This window comes from Halichoerus grypus, chromosome 13 (assembly GCF_964656455.1).
Source record: "Halichoerus grypus chromosome 13, mHalGry1.hap1.1, whole genome shotgun sequence".
Classification (NCBI taxonomy): domain Eukaryota; kingdom Metazoa; phylum Chordata; class Mammalia; order Carnivora; family Phocidae; genus Halichoerus; species Halichoerus grypus.
Genome location: NC_135724.1, coordinates 85,454,081 through 85,475,184, shown reverse-complemented (window position 1 = coordinate 85,475,184; position 21,104 = coordinate 85,454,081). Strand labels below are relative to the sequence as shown.

The 21,104-nt window shown below is 49.3% G+C and overlaps 2 protein-coding genes across 6 annotated transcripts in view; one reads left to right on the top strand and one right to left on the bottom strand.

Moving 5' to 3' along the window:
- DDX54 (DEAD-box helicase 54) overlaps positions 1-21,104 on the bottom strand; it is a 424,174-nt gene that overhangs the window by 201,182 nt on the left and 201,888 nt on the right. The window lies entirely within an intron of this gene.
- Positions 1-21,104, top strand: part of RPH3A (rabphilin 3A) — a 254,656-nt gene that overhangs the window by 225,346 nt on the left and 8,206 nt on the right. For all 5 annotated transcript variants that reach the window (XM_078060941.1, XM_078060943.1, XM_078060942.1 and 2 more), the window contains 9 exons: positions 1,922-2,008; positions 3,675-3,737; positions 4,779-5,018; positions 7,223-7,302; positions 10,002-10,076; positions 11,755-11,864; positions 16,153-16,279; positions 19,376-19,432; positions 20,140-20,294. In XM_078060941.1, coding sequence (XP_077917067.1) covers positions 1,922-2,008; positions 3,675-3,737; positions 4,779-5,018; positions 7,223-7,302; positions 10,002-10,076; positions 11,755-11,864; positions 16,153-16,279; positions 19,376-19,432; positions 20,140-20,294 — 994 coding nt within the window. The remainder of the gene's footprint in view (positions 1-1,921; positions 2,009-3,674; positions 3,738-4,778; positions 5,019-7,222; positions 7,303-10,001; positions 10,077-11,754; positions 11,865-16,152; positions 16,280-19,375; positions 19,433-20,139; positions 20,295-21,104) is intronic.

The window sequence follows — 21,104 nt, the reverse complement described above, 5'->3', positions numbered from 1 at the left end:
TATACCCAAACTCCAAGTCCAAAGGCCACCTGCACCAGGAAGCTGTTCCCATCCCCCCAGCCAAAGGTCGCCTCTTGCCTCCATCCCCCGTGATGTTACTTATTTACCTCTATGACCATTTCAGTTCAGTGTCAAGGGCACAAACACCAGAACAAAGACTGTGTGGGGTCAGATCTCAGCTCTACCACCTACCAGCTGTGCATTCCCATTTTACAGATCAAGACACCAGGCTTTCAATTACTGTAAAATGGAAAGAATGACAGTAATCAGTCTTAGCTCATGGGGTTGCTCTAAAGGATTAAGTGAACTGAAACCTCACAGTGGTACTTGTGCAGATCTTGGAGCAGAGTCTGACATGCTGTGGGGGCCCAGTGTGCACGATTATTCACTTTCTACCTCCTGGGGCAGGTATAACATAATAGCTAAGGACAGGGATTTTGGAGTCAGATAAACTTGGTCAGAGGTCCTAGCCGCTTCCAAGCTATGTGACCTTGGGCACACTTAACTGCCATTTTCTCTATTGCAAATGGGGACTGTAATACCACACATGACGTCAAGTTGTGAGGGTTCTGAGAGATGATGCTCATGGCCTGGCACATCTGAAGCACTTAGTGGGTGTTGGCCATTGCTGCTGTTTTGTAAGCTCATTATCTCAGTGTCTATCTCCTTCCTCTGCCTGGGCCATGCACTCTTGGAGGAATTAAGATGGTTTTTGTCCATCTTTGCCTAGGGATTGGCACTTGGCAGACATTCAATGAACACTTGTTGAATGAGTGAGTGAGTGAGTGAGTGAGTGAATGAATGAATGAATGAACAAGGACCCAAATGAACAAACCACAGTGCTACTGCAGGACCCGTAGGGCTTGGTAGGCTCCCAGCCAGAGGTGGCAAAGCACCTTCTGTCATTAGCATTCAAGCATCTCTCCAGGGACAAAGAGCTGAATTCAGGAAAGATGGGATCCAGCCCAGTGAAATGAGAGAGGATGGGGCTTTCTTCCAGGAATGTCATACCTTCTGGATGCCAGGAACTGCTGTGTACATTATCCCCTTTGATCCCCCAGTAGCTGTGCGGGAGACCGTAGCACTTGATGGTCTCAGGCAGACTCTGGAGACAAAATGCCTGAATTCAAACCTTGGTTCTGCCACTAGCCAGTAAGGAGACATTAAGTGAGCTCCTTAGCCCTCTGTGTCCAGCTTCCCCATTTGTAAAATGGAGATAATACAGCACCCAGTTCATGGGGTATAGAGATTAAGTAAGTTCTTCCATGTAAAGTCCCTGAAACACAGAACATGGTAAGCATTAAATAAATGTTAACTCATTATTATCCAGTAGATAGAGCTGTTGCCTCCATGAGACATCTGAGGTTCAGAGAGGGTGAATGACCAGCCCAAAGTCACACAGCTTATACAAGAAGCTGGAGGCAGAGCTAGGTCCATGTGAAGACAGAGACCAGATTCAATAATAATAATATTTAGTGTTTACTCCATGCCAGGCGCTGCTCTGAGCCCTTTGCTTGTATTGTTTCATAACATCTCTACCGCAACCCTAGGAGGTAGATACTATTATCCGCATTTCACAGATGAGGAGACTGAGGCCCAGAGAGGACAGGTCCCTTGCCCAAGGTCACACAGATGGAGGCAACTTCATGAAACCTTTACTTTTCGACCCCCATGTCGCTGCTGTGACCTGCACAGGGGATCTGAATGTTGCACAGAGAGAAGGCACGGAGGGGAGGAGAGAGTCTAGAGGAGCTGAGGGTGTCGGGGTCCCTCACTTAGTTCAAACCCAGAAGGCATTGCCTCGTGCCAGCTGACCAGTTCCAGGCCCCCTCCTGCTTCCACTCTGTGTGCACATGTGCGGGTGCATGTGTGTGCGCACGTGCAGAACATGACAGGTGCTTTCCTTTCCTTTCCCCGGCAGGTTTGCGACGGGCCAACTCCGTGCAGGGCTCCAGACCCGCTCCCGCCTCCGTGCAGAGCCCAGCGCCGCCTCAGCCTGGGCAGCCAGGTACCTGCCGCCCGCCCACCCAGACTGTCACTCAGCTGGGACCCCGGTGCCTCCCGTCCTTGCTTGCAGAGGCCGCCGGGCTTTCTGCAAAGCCACAGCCACCACCAAACCCTCAGCTCCGCAAAGCCCCTGAGAATGAGTAATCCTCCGGGTGGGGAAGCCGGGCACGAGTGAGACGCGAGTCCCAGACCCACGTTGGCAGGGCTTCTTCGTTCCCCACTGCCCCGCCTCAGGCACTGTCACTCCCTTTCACAGTCCTTACTTCATGCACCTGCCGCCTGCTCTCTTCTTCACATCTTTCTTCAAATGGATTCACTTGAAAAATGCAACCAAGAGAACTTGCTATCACAGACTCTCTGTCAAGGAAGTGCTAGGGACAGATGCTCCCAGAACAGCAGTGTGAGAGTCAGGAAGAAATGGTGACCAAAGAGATGGTAATATGGGAAAATCTATACAAATATGGATTGCATAAGACAATAGAAATAATGCCTAATCGGTGCAGTTAACATTGTGTTATTTTAAGAGAAACCTTATGTATATATAATAATGGCATAAATGAGAAACTGGTATTCCATGCCCAAAAGACACCCAGCAGTTTGCTAGGGCTATCCTAACAAAATACCACACACCGAGTGGCCTAAAAGTACAGATATTTATAGTCGCACAGTTCTGAAGGCCAAAGGTCTGAAATCAAGGTGCTGGTGGGGGTCGCTCCTCCTGAAGGCTGTCAGGGAGAATCCGCTCCGTGCCTCTCTCCTAGCTTCTGGTGGTTGGTGGCATTCTCCCTGTGCCTTCACATCGTCTTCCTTCTGTGTACATCTCTGTATCCAAATTTCTCCTTTTTTGTAAGGACATAGTCGTATGACCTCATCTTTACTTGAACATCTGCAAACACCCTCTTTCCAAACAAGGCCACATTCACAGGGACTGGGGGGTTAGAACTTCAGCATCCTTTGGGGAATACAATTCAACCCATTGCAGGGGGTAATTATAAAAAATTAATGCAATGAAAATAAAGCCGTGCAGTGAGATTCTCAGTATGCCGGCCTATTGAAGGTTCTGAGCCCGAGGCCTGTTCTTTTCTGCTCAAAGGGGAAATTCACAAAAGTTAGAGAGGTGTTAGAGACGAAGTAACACCTAAATGAGACATTTCCATGATGGAGTCGGTATTGACAGGCAGTGGAAACTGCAATGACTTTCTTGCTGTGTGGTTGAATGTTATTCCAAGCCCCCTCCCTGTGGCTCTCCCCTGCATCCCATGCTTTGGAAAATGTAGTTGTAAGGAACCCACTGGACCAGGAATGACCCCATAGCGATGGTGGGCTCGAGGCATAAACCTGCCTATCACCTCACAAACAATTCTTACTCCATTCGTTCATCAACTTCTTAACAACTGGTGAAATGCAAAGAACAGGTGTAGCCATCCCCATTTCACGGAGGAGGAAGCTGAGGCCCAGGAAGGAAGCACTGGGGCTTGAACCCAGGTCTTTCTGACCTCAGAGTCCCCCAGTGGGACCATTCCTGCATCCCTGGGTACCTCTGTCCATCACCTGCTGCCCCCAGGCCTGTGTCCACACTCCTGAAATGAGGGCGGGGCGGGAGACAGGGAAGAACACCCAAATGATGCCACCTTCTCTGCTCTGTCCCTTTCTCTTTCCCCATTCAGGGCCTCCCGGAGGCAGCAAACCCAGCCCTGGGCCCGCAGGACGCTTTCCAGATCAGAGACCAGGCAAGTGTTCCTTTCTTCCCATACCTGTCCAGTGGGCACCCCTCTTCCTATGGGAGAGCAGGAGCTGCTAGATCTTTGTCCCCCCTGCACCCAGAGACTCATCTGATGAGCTCTAAGGGGCCTCCCTAATTCCAAAATTCTAGATAGTCCTCACTAAGATTAGATAGCTAGAAAAGGACAGCACATACAGTGGTTAAGAGCACAGACTGCCTGGATTCAAATCTGGGCTCCTTTACTTCCCAGCTGTCAAGTCACTTAACTTCCCTGAGCCCCTGTTTCCTTATCTCTAAAATGGGAACAACCTCACAGAATTGATGGGAGGATTAAACAAACTAAGGCATATAAAACCTTAGCACATGACCTGGAATGGATTAAGATCATGCTAAGTGACAGTGCTTCTTTCCTATGATGTATATGCATCGTCATCGGTTACTAGAGCTATGGCTCCTTCATTGCTTTCTAGCTCACCAGGTACTGTTTTAAGTGCTGTACATGTAGCAGATAATTTTTAAAATAATAGCTACTAGTTTTAGGCACCCTCAGGTATTATAATTCCCATTTTACATGTGAAGAAACTGAGGTTCAGAGACATTAAGTAACTTGCCCCAGGTCGCACAGCAGAGATCAAACCCAGGCCGTCTGGCTGCAGAGCCCACACCACTGATCAGCACCCCCATGAGGTCTGTTTTGCCTACATCTGAATCAGCTCCTGGGAATTGTTATAAGACACGGACTCCGAGGCCCATAGCACTGCCTACTGAGTCTGGATGGGGCCCGAGAACCTGCATTTTTGCAAGCTTCCCTAGGTGGTTTTGACAAAGGCAACATTCAGAGGACCAGTGAATAACATGATGCACCCCACCCCTTCCCCCGTCAGCTGGATGTGCTGATCCTCCGTGGCTGGGCTGGGGTGGTACAAGGCTTGCCGAGCCCCTGGTATACAGTAGGTGCTCATCACTAATGCAGTGCTGCAGCAGTGCTGCGGGCATGACGCAGAGACTCAGCTGCCTCTTCCCTGCCCTCGCCCCATCTCCCCTGCAGAGGTGGCTCCCGGCGACTCTGGCTACGCTGGGGCCACGGCCCCGCCGCGGGAGGAGAGAACGGGGGGAGTTGGGGGCTACTCAGCAGCTGGAGCCAGGGAGGACCGAGCGGCGCCCCCTCCGGGCCCATATTCCCAAGCGTCTGCTGCCGCCCCCCCGCCTGCCGCGGCCCCTGCCCGCCAGCCCCCACCCCCGGAGGAGGAGGAGGAAGAAGCCAACAGCTACGATTCGGATGAAGCAAGTAGGTGGCCCTTACAGGAGGGGTGTCTGGGGAGAGTCACTCCGGGGTGTCGTTCCCGGGGAGAGAGGAACAGCCCCTCAATGTGCCAAGCCTAATAAACATATTAACCAAGTTATAAAGATACAGATTTGTGTTACTAAATTCACAAAACAACATCAGCTTTCTAAAGAATAGGTACGACGTCTATTTTTGTGATAAATATGTAACATCAAAGTTACCATTTAAATCATTTTGAAGAGTACAGTTTGACTACATTTGCGATGTTCAGATGTCCAGTACGGTGGCTCCTCAACAAGTCAGACAGAAGTGTCATATGACCCAGCATTTCATATATATATATATATATATATATATATATATATATGTATGTATTTTAATAGTCTCCAAAACTCTTTAATGTGTATCTTCTAAAAGTAATTTCTTAACCATAATTTAAAAATTTAAAAATTCCTAGACATTTCCTCCTGCATCCATCCCTTCAATGACTTGTAAAGTGCCTGTTCTGGGCCTCGCCCACTCAGACCCAAAGTCCTAGGGACACACACACACACGCACACACCAGTGTGTGTACTTATCTTGGGTATGTCTGAGCAGCGGGGGAGAGCTGGGGTGGCCTTTGTGAGCTGGAGGGAGACTTGGACGGACAAATGTCTGGATCTAAGATGTGTTGTAGGGTTGGGGGCGTTCCAAGAGCTCCTGGTCGGGTGGACAGACAGGACGCACACAGAAGAAGTGGACCTACAGTCATAATCAGTGGCCTGGCTTTGGCCCATCGTGTCACCTCTCCTTGATGTAAAATGGGAAGTGAATACTGCCTCCCACACAGAGCTGCGGGGAGGGTAAACTGAGGTACCTCCTGGGAAAATGCTTCGTAAACTGGCAGTCATTATTATTGTGTAGTGCTAAACACACAAGAGGAATTATGATGATGTAGTATGCGCATCAGAAGTCCTAAATGTCAACACCTGCTGAGCACGACCTTTGTGCCCGGCACTTACTACTAAGTGTGTTGTGTGCACGTGCTCCTTTATTTAGTCTTCCCACTGGGCCTGGGAATAGGTGCTTCTACTAATCCCATTTCACAGATAGGGAGACTGAGGCTCTGAGAGCTTCAGGGGCCTGGCCAAGCTCACACCGCCAGGGAGTGGAGGGGCTGACGGTCACTCACAGATGACCAGGATGAAATATCAGCCGTGCTCTCCCACGGGTCCTGGGTCTGCTGTCTTGGGAAAGGAGAGTGGGGAGTCCACACCCCCTTGTGAGCCACGGGCTGCTTCTGCTCTGGAAAGGTGCCGTACCTAGCGCACCTGTGCCTTTCTGCACACTGGCACCTACACAGCATCGGCTGGCTCCTTCCGTCGTCAGTGTCTCTTCACTGACCTGCCAAGCCTCGAAGGTCCCTCCCAGCTTGTTTCTGTCCCTATTACAAGCTGTCCCCGGTGATTTATAACAAGCCTATCACTGTATTCAACTATATACTGCTCACGCACTCATGGGCTCATCTCTATAGTTGACAAGTATTTTATTAAGCACATACTATGTGCTCCAAACTATTCTAGCTGCTAGGGACACCATGGGGGGAAAAAAAAGGCCAAAATGGCTGATCTAAGGGAACTAACATTCTAGTGGAGAGAAATAATTAACATACCGAAGAGTTTGTTTCAAATGGAGATAGCACACCAAGGAGGAAATAAAATAGGGCAATGACCATGAGGGTGGGTGCTTTGGATGGAGTGATCAGGGAGGGAGGAGGTGACATTTAAACCAAGATGTGGATAATGAGAAGACACCAGCCATGTGAGGATCTAGAGGGAGAGTATTCCAGGCGGAGGCAACAGCAAATGCTCAGACCATTTCTTCCTTTAGCGAGTAAGTGAGCACCAACTATGTGCCCTGTACTGTGCCCAGTGGGGACACAGCAGTGAACGAGACAGTCACAGCCCTTGCCCTCGGGGGGCTCTCAATCTAGCAGGATGGGAAGTCATTAACTAGGCCATTGCACACATGATTAAGTGATCACAGGTGTGCCGAGGGCTCCGAGGTAGAGGAGGGTCTACCAGGATGGGGTGTCCAGAGCAGGGACCGACTCTTCCCCTCTGTAGGCTCAATGCCTCAACCAGACTGGGCACATAGTAAATGCTCAGGAAATGTTTGTTGAATGACTGAACGAATGTTCTCTTTGTTCCTGCCTCTGCCCCCTACAGCCACCCTGGGTGCCCTGGAGTTCAGCCTTCTCTACGACCAGGACAATAGCTCCCTGCACTGCACCATGATAAAAGCCAAGGTAAGTGAGAGGCCAAGCTGGGGACCACTTAGGATGCTCTGGCTTGTCTAGAGGACTTGGGGATGGCATGGGTGACCGGGCCTGACTATCTGTGACAGTGACGGTGATGAGAAAGGGCCAGGAATTAGCCATGGTCGCTTTTTTTGGAGGACTTCCTTCAGGGGTGGTCCCAGGGGGGTTTCACGGAGCTGTAGCTGCCTCCCGGGAGTGGAGGCAGCCAGGAGTCAAGGGCAGAGCTGAAATCGGCCCGGCCCCGTCCACAGCCTCTGGAAGGGACCAAAGCAGAGGGGCTGCCTGGTGGCATTGACTTGACAGCTGACAGGCCCACCCAGTGGTTCCTTCTGCTTCTGTGACTATCAGGCTGGAGCAGTGGCCGGGGGGGTGGGGGGGGTGGGGGGAAACCCATTGTTGCAGATCCTACGACATCTCCCTGCTGCGGGCTCCAGGGGGAGCGCGCGCCAACTCAACTCAACTCCGGACCCCGAGGAGAGCTGGATGATACCAGTGTACATCCCGGGAAGTAACTGACTGGAGTCTCCCCCCGCTGCAAACCTGGTCCATGTGGAAGCAGAAGCAAGGCTCAGGAAGCAGACTTCCTGGGTTCAAACACTAGCTCCATTGCTCCCCAGCTGTGTGATTTGGGGAAAGTTACTCAACCTCTCTGAGCCCCAGTGTGCCATTTGTAAATCCGGGATAATAATGTGCGTCTCCCATAAGCATGACTGAGTATTAAGTGTAAGGTGGCCACATGTTCCCGTTTGCCCAGGACAGCCCCTAGTCATGCCTGTGACCTTGCTGGAATAATTAAAAGCTCCCCCTTTCACGCACAAAATGTCCCAGTTTGGATGATAAACGAGGCTAACGCTTAGCACAACTCCCGGATCAACACGCCCAGGGCACGTCTTCAGCAGGTTTCGCTGAGCACCTGTTTTTATCAGTCACTGTAGCGAGCACTTACGTTCCCCAAGAGCACAATGAGGTAAGCACATTCATTAGCTCCAGTGATCTTCCTGGGAACCTCGGAGGTAGGGAGCATTATTAGCCCCATTGTACAAATGGGGAAACTGAGTCTCAGGAAGGTTAAAGCCTGAGGTCACACAGCTGGTAGGGAGAGAGCTGGATTTGCGTCCGGATGTAATGGTTTCGCTCTCTGCCCATTCAGTCCCCTCCTTCAGCTCCAGAAATGGGGGAAAGCCACACCATCACTGCCCCCTCGAGACAGGGCAACAGAACACTCACATGCTCTCAGGCTGGGCGGGTGACGGAGGTGAGCAAAGTGTGTGAGATGTTTGGCTGTGGTAGTAGCCCTGGTAAACCGGCCTGAGCAGGCCCCATACAAAGACGTTCAAATTCAGATTTTAAAAGCATAGCGTCTGCCAGTTTGCAACCTTGCAGTAGTCATTCCAGAAACGTTCATTAAATGCCTACTCTGCACCGGGCGCTGCCCTACACGCTGGTGCTCCTAGCATGGGCAGGAACTGGCCCTGCCCGCGTGGACTCACATCGGGGAAATGGCCCAGAAACCACTGGCATTTCCTGAGTATTATATACCCTCCGGGGCCTTCCACTATGATTGCATCCCACTTAATCTTCACAGCCACCTATGAGAAAGGTGCTATCATCATTCCCATTTTACAGACGGCAAAGCTGAGGCACAGATTAAGTGACTTGTCCAGATCACATAGCCAAGAAGTGGCAGAGCTGGGATTTGAACCCATGTAGTCCAGCTCAAGAGCCTCTGCTCTTACCCACGAGGCTACTCTGCTAGCTTTCCCCCTTGTCCCCAACTTTGTGGCACCCTCTCCCCATTGTCCACATTCACTAGTGCCAGGCCCAGAGCTCACCCTTCACAGGTGAGGTCTCATTTAATCCCCCAAGAACCCCATGAACAGGGGCTGCAATCAGCCCCACTGAACAGATGGGGAAACTGAGGCCCACAAGGATGCATGGCTTTGGGATTAGTGCTGTGAGAAAGGACAGTGGGAGCCCAGAGGTGGGATACCCGCCCAGCCCTGACATAGGAAGATGGGCAGCGTGTGTCTGGGCCCCAGGAATTTTGGGTTGGGTTGCTCATATTAACAAGCCCAATTTAATTCCTACCCCAGACAAACTCCCTTCCCCCACGGTGTCTCACTTGAGCCTCGTTCAAGCCCAGGGAGGGGGGCTGGACAGACATTGTGATGCCCATTTTATGGATGGAAAAACTGAGGTCTCAGAAATGAGTGTAGAGGCCAGGGGCAGAACTCAGGCCCCCTTTCCCCAGCTTCTCCTTCTCTCTCATCCTTGTTCTGGAGCATTTCCTTCCATGCTAGGAGTAACAGTCCAGCGTCAATGCAGCAAATCCCTGTGTGCCAGGCTCTGTGCCCAGCACTTCACAGGTATAACTATGTTTAAGTCTTACCACTCCGTGAAGCAGATACCGTTATCCCATTTGACAGATGAGGAAAATGAGGCTCGGAGAGGTTAAGGAACTTGCCTAAAGTCACACAGCTGGGAAGTAACATGGCCAGGCTCCAAACCCTGTTTGCCTGATTCCAGCATTCTTTCCAAAGATATTTCATTTCCCTTCTGTCTTTGGAAGAGGAAGCACATGGGTGGACCGATGGGCAGGACAGATGCCAGGGGCTGTGCCCATTGCCTGTGACAGTTGAGCGCCAGGCCCTCCCAAGGCCCTCATGCTGTTGCCTTTTCTCTTGCAGGGACTGAAGCCCATGGATTCCAACGGCTTGGCTGATCCCTATGTTAAGCTGCATCTCCTGCCGGGAGCCAGCAAGGTACCATATGGCCTGGGCCTCTCGGCAGGCTGGGCACATGGGCCCTGGCAGGCACCCAAGGTTCCCAGCTCAGAGCCTGAAATAGGCCCCCTATCTGGCCCCAAACTCCCCTCCTCCCTGAGTGGCAAAGTCCTTGCAAGGGGTGAGGGGTAGACCAGGAGTTACTCTTCCTTGAGGGGCAGGCACTCTGCCCGTTTCTCCAGCCCAGAAATGTAGGCTCCAGGGAGCTGCCGAAGGCCAGGAGAGAAGCAGAAGCCCCAGTTATGCCATCCACCTGCTCAGATACCTTCAGTGCGTCCCCAGTGCTGACCATGGCTCACCTCCCCCACTCACTTTATGTCCCAACCAAACACTTCTCCTCTCTCTAGGCTGTGGTGCTAAGCACTTGAGAAAATGCTTGTTACTGAGTGAAAATGCACTACTGCCCCACCCACCTTTCTCTCCCCTTCCAGCTCACTCACCTGCTTATCACTACCTTGCTCTGGGGAAGGACAATGGAGTTAATTCTCCTCTCTTTGGATGGACCCACTCAGAGCACATGGCTAGACATGAAAGGGTGCTTTCTTGGAGTTTATTTTCTGCTTTGTTGTGTTAATTTGACATGCATGGCACACTGGGGCTCAGAGAGGTTGAGTAACTTTCTCCAAATCACACAGCTGGGGAGCAGTGGAGCTAATGTTTGAACCCAGGAAGTCTGCTTCCTGAGCCTTGCTTTTGCTTCCACATGGGCCAAGCTTGCAGGGGGTGGGGGTGGGGGTGGGAAACAAGAATGACTGTACACTTGGTTGCATGATCTTGGGAAAATGGCTGTTAAAAATCTCTGCAAGTATGAAATATGCCCCAGAACACAAAGAGGACACACATGTGTGTATTCACATACACACTGTCTCTCACTCTTTCTTTCTTTGGATCAAGAAAGGAGAGTCCCTCACCTGACCATGGCCAAACTGTGAAGTGTTTGGCCACTACTCATTCTAACCCCCCAGTGACATTTGCTTCTTTCTCCTCGAGACTCTCTTCTTTGCTCACGCCTGAATCCAAACTGGCTTTACTCATTCTAACCCCCCAGTGACATTTGCTTCTTTCTCCTCGAGACTCTCTTCTTTGCTCACGCCTGAATCCAAACTGGCTTTGCCAAAGCGTCCAGTGAGTCATTTACATGTTAGTATGAATTAGATTTGCTACCAGGCCACCTCTTGTGGATATAGTGCATGTTTCGCTGTCTTTCTTAGAGTAAAATGAAAACCTTGTCCCCTAAGGACTTTCAGGCATGGAGAATGCTATTTGGGGAGACAGAAGAAACCATTTCAGTACCCCCAGAAATTGTTTTTTCACTGCTTATAAGTGGGTGACTCTTTATTTCTGCCTTTCTGGCCATAAATCATATTTTTTTCTCATGCTTTCTAATCTTAATGGAAAGTTCAAAGAGAGGGCCCAGCACATGGAGGGTGGGTGGCCCAGTGTCCAGCATTGATGATGGCTGTAGCCAGCATTGGGGATGCCCTCCACTCACTGAGAGCATGCATTTTGGGAGCAACTGAGCCCCCGGACGCTTGTAAGGGGAGTGGACTCCTACATCACCCATTCCCACCCACACACCCCATGTCAGCCCAAAGGATGGGGCTGCGGGGCTGGCTTCCCACCAAGGCAGGTGTCTGTCCATCTCTCTGGGCTCTAGTCCAACAAGCTTCGTACAAAAACTCTGCGGAACACCCGGAACCCCATCTGGAATGAGACCCTTGTCTATCATGGCATCACAGACGAGGACATGCAGAGGAAGACCCTCAGGTACCTGCCGGGCAGGTGGGCAGAGAGGGGGCTGAGGCCGGGCAGATTGAGACGCATAGCTACCAGAGGCCGCTCTTGAAAACATAGCTGCATTGTTTTTTCTTTCTTTTTTACTTCTACAAAAACAACATATGTTTCTGGTAGAAACTTTTGAAAATACAGGCAATCAAAACTCTTGTTTTGGTGTCTGGATGTTCAGGTTGTGTGTGTATGCATTTGTGCGTGTGTATTTACGTATGTGTGCAAACATTTCTTATAAAATTAAGTACTCTAAAAACAGACCATTCTAATAATTAATTAGCCTCTCTTACTTAACAGTGTATTGATGCCATTTCATATTCTTCTAGTGTTGTTAAACTGCATTTTAAATTATGTAAGTAATAAGTAAATACACTTTTCTTATTTAAAAAAAAAAACTTAGAGAGCAGGCAAAGCTCCTTTTAAATGTTAGTCCCCAGGGCGCCTGGGTGACTCAGTCCATTAGGCATCTGCCTTCGGCTCAGTCAGGATCCCAGGGTCCTGGGATCGAGCCCTGAGTCAGGCTCCCTGCTCAGCGGGGAGTCTGCTTCTCCCTCTCCCTCTGCCTCTCCCCCCTGCTCACTCTCTCTCCTGCTCTCTCTCAAATAAATAAATAAAATCTCTTTTAAAATTAAAAAAAAAAAATAAATGTTAGTCCCCTCCACCAGCCTGGGTCTGCTTCCTCCCTCTGTGAGTGTATGTATATTCCTACTACTGTTTACAACATAGAGCGTATCATGCTGATCTACAACTTGCCTTTTTTCTTAACACTATATTTTGGAGTTAGAGCCATGGGAAGACATTTAGATCTGCCTAATATTTGACTGCTTCAGAGTATTACACAGAATGGTTTATCTCAAATTTTTAAAAATGTTTTATAATTAAATATTACAAAGGTACAGAAAAGTGTAAACATAATAAGACAAACATCAATAAAGTCAACCCTCAGTCTTTTAGGAAAATCTTAATATTTTGCTGTATGTGCTTCAGCTTTTTAAATTGTTATTATGTTCAAGAAAGAAAGCATTGCAGATGCAGATTGAGGCTCCTCTCGTACACCCCCATCCCCTCCTTCTCTTCTTTCCCCCTCAGGGCTAAACGCCACACTGAATTTTATGGGTGTCATTCCCAAGCATGTTTTATACTTTAGCTACATGATTATGTATCTATAAACAATGATGGTATTGTCTGGCATGTTTTTAAATTTTTTTAAAGATTTATTTATTAGAGAGAGAGCGTGAGCGTGAGCAGCAAGGAGGGGCAGAGGAAGAGGGAGAGGGAGAATCTCAAGCAGATGCCCCACTGAGTGCAAAGCCCGACACGGGGCTCGATCTGACCCGAAATCAAGAGTCAGACACTTTAACCGACTGAGTCACCCAGATGCCCAGGTCTGTTTTAAATTTTATGTAAATGTTTATCAGTGTATTCAGCCAGCGTCCAGTGGAAGGACGTTTAGGTTGTTTCCAGCTTCTCTCTTTTACAAAGTTGCAACGAGCATCCTTTACTCTTCCTTGTGTACATACTAGTGTTTCCTTAGGGTAGAAGCCAAAGGGGAGCGTTTATTGGATCATAGTAGATGTTTTGTTTTTTGTTTTTTTACAAGTCATACAAACCGCTTTTCAAATTGGCGTTCCACGTATATTCCTGCCAGCTACACTATTATTTTAAGTAAACATTTTTATTGCAGGGTAACAGCCATTTAGAAAAATGCACACCTAAAAACTGCACAGATTGATGAGTTTTTACAAAGTGAACACACTGCGGTCTGAGAACAGAACATTCCCAGACCACAGACACCCTTCCCCCGGTACTGTCCCTGTAATGAGGACCCTCCCCTCAGGGTATTCACTACCCTAACTTCTAAAGGACAATGAACTCAGTCTGGTTTTGTACTTTACGTAAACGGAATGGTACAGCATGACTCTTTTCTGTCTTTGCACTTAATACTGTATTTGTGATACTTGCCCAAGTTGTTGTGTATAGTTGTAGATTATGGATTCTTGTCACTCTTTATTTTTTTTAAGATTTATTCATTTATTTTAGAGAGAGAGAGAAAGAGAGCGAGAGGCAGGGGGCGAGGGAGAGAGAGAATCCCAAGCAAACTCCCCGCTGAGCACAGAGCCCGATGTGGGGCTCGATCCCATGACCCCAAGATCATGACCTGAGCCAAAATCAAGAGTCTGATGCTCAGCCACCCAGACGCCCCATCTTGTCGCTCTTTACTATCCCATTGTGTGACTATACCACAGTTTTATTTATCCATTCAACTGTTAAGGGACAGTTGGTTGGTTTTCATTTGGGGGCTATTATAATAGTACTGCTAGGAACATTCTAGTGACATTGTATTATGCATGCTTTTCTTCTAGGAGTGTAGTGGTTGAATCATAGCGTATGTATATGCTCAGCTTTAGTAGAAACTGACAATTTTCCATAGCGATTGTACCAGATGACACTCCTACCAGCAATGTACAAGAGTCCCTGTTCCTCCAGCCTCATCAATACTTGGTCATTCTGGTCATTCTGGTGGGTGTGTAGTGGTGTTGCATTATGGTTCTGCCTTTCCCTGATGACTCATTACAACACTGTTTTCCACGTATACAGTTATATTCTTATGGTTATCTCATGATTTTTCTTAAGTAGTCCCCCATTATGGAATACATACGTTATTTCTGCTTTTTCACAACTAGAAACAATATGGTGATAAACATCTTTGTAGTTAAATATTTTTGTACTTCTTATGTCTTTGAGATAAATTCCTAGAACTGGCATTATTAGGTCAGAAATGATGATTATTAAGTCTTTGGAGACACATGGCCCTGCAGAGGGACGGGGTTGGTTACATGCTCACCAGCCAAGTAGAGACAACTTCTTTTTCCAGTCCTAAACATTGTGGGACTCAGCCATGAGGGTGCTCTGGCCCTCCAGCACTTTGAACATTGTTCAACAAATGTTGATGGCCAAGGGGGAAGATACTGTTGGTCCCTGCCTGGCCCCCAGACTGCCTCCCATGCCTCAGGGGGACACATCCTTCCTCCCCTTTGGTATATGTCAGGATGAATGATCATGCCGTGACTGGCCCTTTTGGCCTCCTGAGGGACCTTTCCATGACCTGCCCTTTCTGTGTGTACCTCTTTCTATTCACTGCTGTGCAGAGTAGATAACAAAGGACAATATAGTGTTTGAGGATTCACAGAGACCTGGATTCAAATCCCAGTTCTGCCTCTTACCAGGGAAAAATTATTCCACCTCTCTGGGCCCCAGTCTCCACTCTAAAGTGAGAAACTCAGATGTTTGCTGGGAGAACAAATTAAAGGAGGAGAGGTTAACTAAGTTCCTGGCCTAACTTTGCAAAAGGTGATGCTCAAATGGCCATAAAAGTATTCCTTTATCACCGGGGAACTAAAAATTAAAACTACAATGAGATACTATTGCTCCCTCAGAAAGACTAAAATTAAAGACTGACAAAATCAAAGTTAGCAAAAATGAAGAACAACCAGAACCAGCGTGGCTTGCTGGTGGGGGCAGAATGGGTGGAACCAGTCTGGAAAACTAGAAGTTTCTACTGAAGCTAAACTTAGGTGTAGCCCGTGACTCAGCATTTCCACCCCTAGCAAGATACACAGTAGAAATAGATCCATGTGCATGCAAAAAGACTCAGACAGGAATGTTCTGGGGCAGCTTTGTTCATAATAGCTCAAAGCTAGAAATTGGTCAAAACCGAATGTCTATCCGTAGCAGAAATATTACGGTATGGTTGCACAATGGAATACTATACAGCAGTGAAAAGGACACATTACTAAAGACACAGATGAAGCTCACCAACATAATGCTGAGCAAAAGAAGCCAAGCATAAAAGAAGACATGCCATCTGATTTTACTTATGTGAGGGTCCAAAACAAGACAATATGAATCTTGCCAGAGGCCAAGAGAGTGGTTATCATTAAGGGAGGTCATGAGTAGGAGGGACCATGGAGGTCTTCCAGGAGCCAGAATGTTCTATATCTTGATCTGGGTGGTGGTTGCATCGATGTATGCATATGCAAAAATTCAGCAGGCTGTAAATTTAAGATGTGGGCACATCACTGCTTGTAAGTTACACCGCAATAAAGAAGGAACATAGAGTAGCTGGCCTAGTGCTCAGTAAATAGGAAATTGAAATATTCCTGTGCACATTGCACATTCCCTGACAGTATCAATCATAGCTCTTGGTACATGATACTTGCTCAATATGGGCTCTTCGTTCTCTCCCCACCCCTTACGTTGATCGCAGGATCTCTGTCTGTGATGAGGACAAATTTGGCCATAACGAGTTTATCGGTGAGACCAGATTTTCACTCAAGAAACTGAAGCCCAACCAGAAAAAGAACTTCAATATCTGTCTGGAGCGGGTGATCCCGGTGAGTGCCTTAGCCCCAAGGATGCGATGGGGGAGAAGAGTTTGGGGGCTGGGGTCTTCCTCTGGGCCTGCAAAGGGGATGATAGATCTGCAGGGTGCTCGACAGTAGAGGCAGGAGGGAGATTTCAGGTCAGAGCGTGGCGGTTGCATCCCAGTTCTGCGTCACTTCTGACATCACAATCCTCCTCGGTGCAATTGGGAAGGGCAGTGTGCTGTGGCAGCCTGGGTTCAAAGCCCGGCTCTGCCACTTTCCTGTTCCCTGGCCTTGGCCAAGGGTCTGAACTCTCCTGAGCTTCAGTTTTTCTTGTCTACAAAATGGGCGTTTTAACAGGACCTGTGCCAGAGGAGGGTTGTATGAAAGATAGAATCAGAACAGAACCTAGTGTCTAGTAAGCACTCATAAATTAACTATTGTTACCGTGGAAAATAATTCTGCCTGACCCGCTTGTCGGTCACGAATTCATAAAGCACCATGCAGATCAACAGGAGGCAAGGTCGAGTAGTGCTTAAGAGCATGGGCTCTGGAGCCAGACTCCCTGGGTCTGAATCTCAGGCTCTGCCACTTATAATATCATCTGAGCCAAATTATTTAACCTCTCTAGGCCTTAGTTTTCTCATCTGCAAAATGGAATCATGTAGTAAGTACCAACTTCATAGAGTCTTTTAAGGCTTAACGTGAGAGCCCATATAAAGCATTGGAGCTGTTACTGCTAGGGGTGGTGCGCGCCTTTTGGAAAATAACAGGAACCAAACCGAGGCTCTTCAGTTGGGCCATACCTCGGAATCAACCGGAGATTTTTATTTCTATTTTTTAAAGTTTAATGTATTTTAATAACCAACTTACAGGAACAGCACAAGAGACAGACAACATTAAAAACAGGTATTTGCAGGCAGGACAACTCAGAAAAGTGTAGTGAATATCCATCCATTCACTGGGACCCACTGCATGATAAAAATGCCACAAACACCAATTAGCTGCCATCGATAAGAAATTTCCTTGTTTAAAAAAAAAAAAAAAAATGCTGGCACTGTCCAGAAAAAAAAAATGTAGCAGGTTTATTTATCATGGTTATAAAGTTGAACCTGCTGAAAAGTGTCCACAGATACTGACTTGCATTCATGCCTTAGGTCCCCACATTTGTGAAAAATTCACAAACAAATGAAAACAGAAACACTGTCAATACCTGATTTCTGTCGCCTGTTTTTCCACTGGCAATCATTACTTAGTACCTTTTGACCCCAGGGAAGAAAAAATATCGAATGTTCAGAACTACCAATAACAGGAAGACTTTTTTTTTTTTTTTAAAGAATGAAACATTTTCCATCCTAGTGGAGCCTTAAGCACGTTTCCACATGTGCGGTGTGCTAGCTGGTTGTCTGGGCACAGTCCTTACATGTTGGGCATGGAGAGCACACAGACTGGTGTCTTCAGAAGGAACCAGCAGGGAGGCCTCCAGAGCTGCACTCTGGATGCGCAGATTGTTCTGCAGTCCTGAGCAATTGCCCGCCCCAGACGCTGGAAAGGGAGTTTGTACATCCAAAGTTCAGTGGATTTCTGATAACGTCTGATTTCACGGAGAGGCCGCGGTGCCCGGCCTGTAAGGATGAGGTTTCTTCAGCCCTTAGGTAGAGGGCACGGTCTGGTGAGCAGCAATTTGCCGGCAGTAGGAGCCTCGGCCCAGACGCCTCCTCACTTCCCCTCCTTCTCCGTGGCTGGCGCGCAGGGAACCAGAGGCGGCTTGGACCCCAGCATAGTGAGCCATGGTGGCGCAGCCCTGGCTGCAAGGGCAGGTCTCAACTGGAGATAAACGAGCCCTTTACAAACTCAGATTTGTGCGGATCTCCCTGGAGATCCTGACTTAGTGAGGTAGGGTAGGACCCAGCAATCTATTTTGGAGAGAATCCAATCGGCCCCTTTTACAGATGGGCCACCTTGCGCCCAGAGAGGGGAGCAGGCTGCCAAGGTCATACCACAAGTCCGTGGCTATGCTCTCAGGTAGCGGCCAGAGCCCAGCTCTCCTGCAGGGCACCTGCTCCCCCTGGGCAGCAGGCCAGCTCCCCGAGGGGACGCCGTCGCGGGCAGGCGGGGAAATCCTGCAGCATCCTCCCACCAGAGGGCCGGCCGGAGGATGGAATGTCTGTGTGCCACACCACATTTATATAGCACAGGCGAAAGAGGAAGACACGACAAGGAAAATTGCAAGGAGCAATTTACACCAAATGCCAGGCTCCAAATAAATCATTTACAGACATTCCTAAGAGTGAGGCATTTCCTCTGGGTCTTTGCCTGTAACAGCTGCTTCTTCAGGCCCCCTCTTCTCTCCCTCACTCAGTGAGTCCAGTTGGTCAGGACAGTGTCCAGACCCCCCCTGGGTTTTCAGCTCCTGAGTTTGCACATCTTGCTGTGGGGGATGCCGCCAGCCCCAGAGGCACGAAGGTGGCAGGACAGGCAGAGGCCAGGAGCAGCCACAGGACCCTGCTGATCATCTTCTTTTGTTCTTTGCCCTTAACCTTCCCACCACCAACTACCCCCACGTGCCCCACCAAGGGCAGGGTCCTCGTAAGTGCTTCCTCTCCCCTCTGGATCTCAGTTTTCCTCATCCCTAAAGTGGGGAGGTTGGACTTAGCCAGTGGTTTTCATATAGTGTTGCCCAGAGCACTAGAATCCCACAGAAGAACCTTAGGAGCCACAGGGCAAGAAGTACCTGGGGGCTCAGACCCCAAGACCCCTGTGCCACTTCTACCAGAGCAGATGAAATCTTAACTGTTTTGTGTATGGTGGGCTCTGCCACTTGTTGGCTGTGTGACCTTGGGCAAGTGGCTTAACCACTCTGGTCCTCAGTGTTCTCATCTGTAAAATGGGTTAGTAATACACCCTACATCATAGGCTGGTGTGCATTAACATGGTCTGTCCAATGGTTAACATTATATAAATTTTATCTAAAAGGGGAAAACCTGGAAGGCCACAGAAGCTTGGAGAACCCACCCTCATGGCTCTGGATGCTAATGGAAGGGTGAGGTTTTCTGGTCCTTCTTATGTAGGGAGATGAGCCTCATAGACTCATGTTATCTTTCCTTTCTGTTTCCTTCCTCTTAGATGAAGCGTGCCGGGACCACTGGGTCAGCCCGAGGCATGGCCCTTTATGAGGAGGAGGTGAGCACTGAGCGGGTATTGAAGCCACAGTTGGGGTCCACCATTTCCCTTTGCTCTCCCTCCTGGCCCCTTCCTTATTCTTTCTCCTAAAACCACTTGCCTGTCAGTGTACCATGAGAGAGGTACCCTTGCCCGAGGCATTAGAACACGAGACCAAGTGGATGCTCCTCCCACCTGGAGCCCCCACCTTGGGGGGGGCCACCCTCTCACACCCAGGACGCACCCTTGAGTTCCCCTGCTTCGTTGGCTAAGCTCTGCTGGCAGTCCTGCAGGACCAGAGCGATGCCATCTCCCTCCCTCCGTGGTGACGTAGAGGCTGGGTTGGGTTACCCATCTGTGCTCTTTGCCCAGGTCCTCAGGCGACCCCAGGGACTATAGTTGTGAGAAGCCTGGTTGACTCCGGCAAATCTGAGCTGAGTCAGAGTGGAAGCAGGGTCCAGCCCCACCTATGATCACTCAGGGCTCTGTCCATGTCCAAGTCAGAGTAAAGTCCCCCACCCCCATGTGCCTTAGACTTTCACCAGTGTTGCTGTCACCACTTGCTGGTCCCTGGAGACTGGGGACTGGGGGCATCTGCTGTCCTTGGGGGGGGGGCAGCTCCTCTTCCTTTCCACAGACTCCTCCCTAATACTAGCCATCCATCCAGTTGCCTGACCCCCTCCCCTTCCTAGGTCCATTTCTCCTACTTTTCTTTTCTGCTACTGCAGCAGGTGGAACGTATTGGTGACATAGAGGAACGTGGCAAGATCTTGGTGTCCCTCATGTACAGCACACAGCAGGGAGGCCTCATTGTGGGCATCATACGCTGCGTGCACCTGGCCGCCATGGACGCCAACGGCTACTCAGATCCATTCGTCAAGCTGTGAGTCATTGGGACTGTGAATGGACCCCAAAGGGGGTCCTAGATCCTTGCAAAGGGAGAACCAGAGAGCTTCCCTAAGATCATTGCACATTGAGTCCCAGAGAGGGAAATGAGCCTGCCCAAGGTCACACAGCTAGACAATGCCCAGAACTGGCTAGAGCATGAGTCTGGAGTCTCAGACAGTCAGACTCGTGTGTCGCTCGCCCATATGAGGAGCTTCGTGGCTCTGTCCCCTCCGATGGGAGAAAGGCAGTCGGCAAGGTTACAGTGACCCCATTTGGAGTCCCCTGGAATCAGCAACATGTCCGTCCCGCAGTCCAGAGCGCTGCCGCCAAAGAAGCAATCCAGCTTTTTCCAGTGCAATCTGGAAATGCTCAAAGAAAAGACCTTAGACTTTGGGTTATTCCCAGAATCTCCACCATGGGGAGGCAGAGAGTCGTGTTATCTGTGTTAGTCCAGAGCCTCTGGAAGGCTGCCAAGATGGGATTCAGCAGACCAGGGCTTCACTAGTGGAAATGCCTGAGTGAGGGAGACGGGAGACCTGCTAGACCGCCATGCGAGTCTCACTCACGTGAGCAGAGGGGAGAGACGGGGGCCAGTGGATGCAGCCTGGATGCAAGTTCAGCAAGGCCATCAGAGTCCTCAAGGCCAAAACCAGCCATCAGACGAGTCCCAGGGCTCCTAGGAGCAGGACTACCCTAATATTCCTGCCACCTTCAGTCATCAGCCAGAAACAGGGCCGTGGCACGAGCATGGCTGGGTTTCCAGGGGCAGCAGCTGGGGCCTCGGTCAGTGATGCTGTAGCTGGAG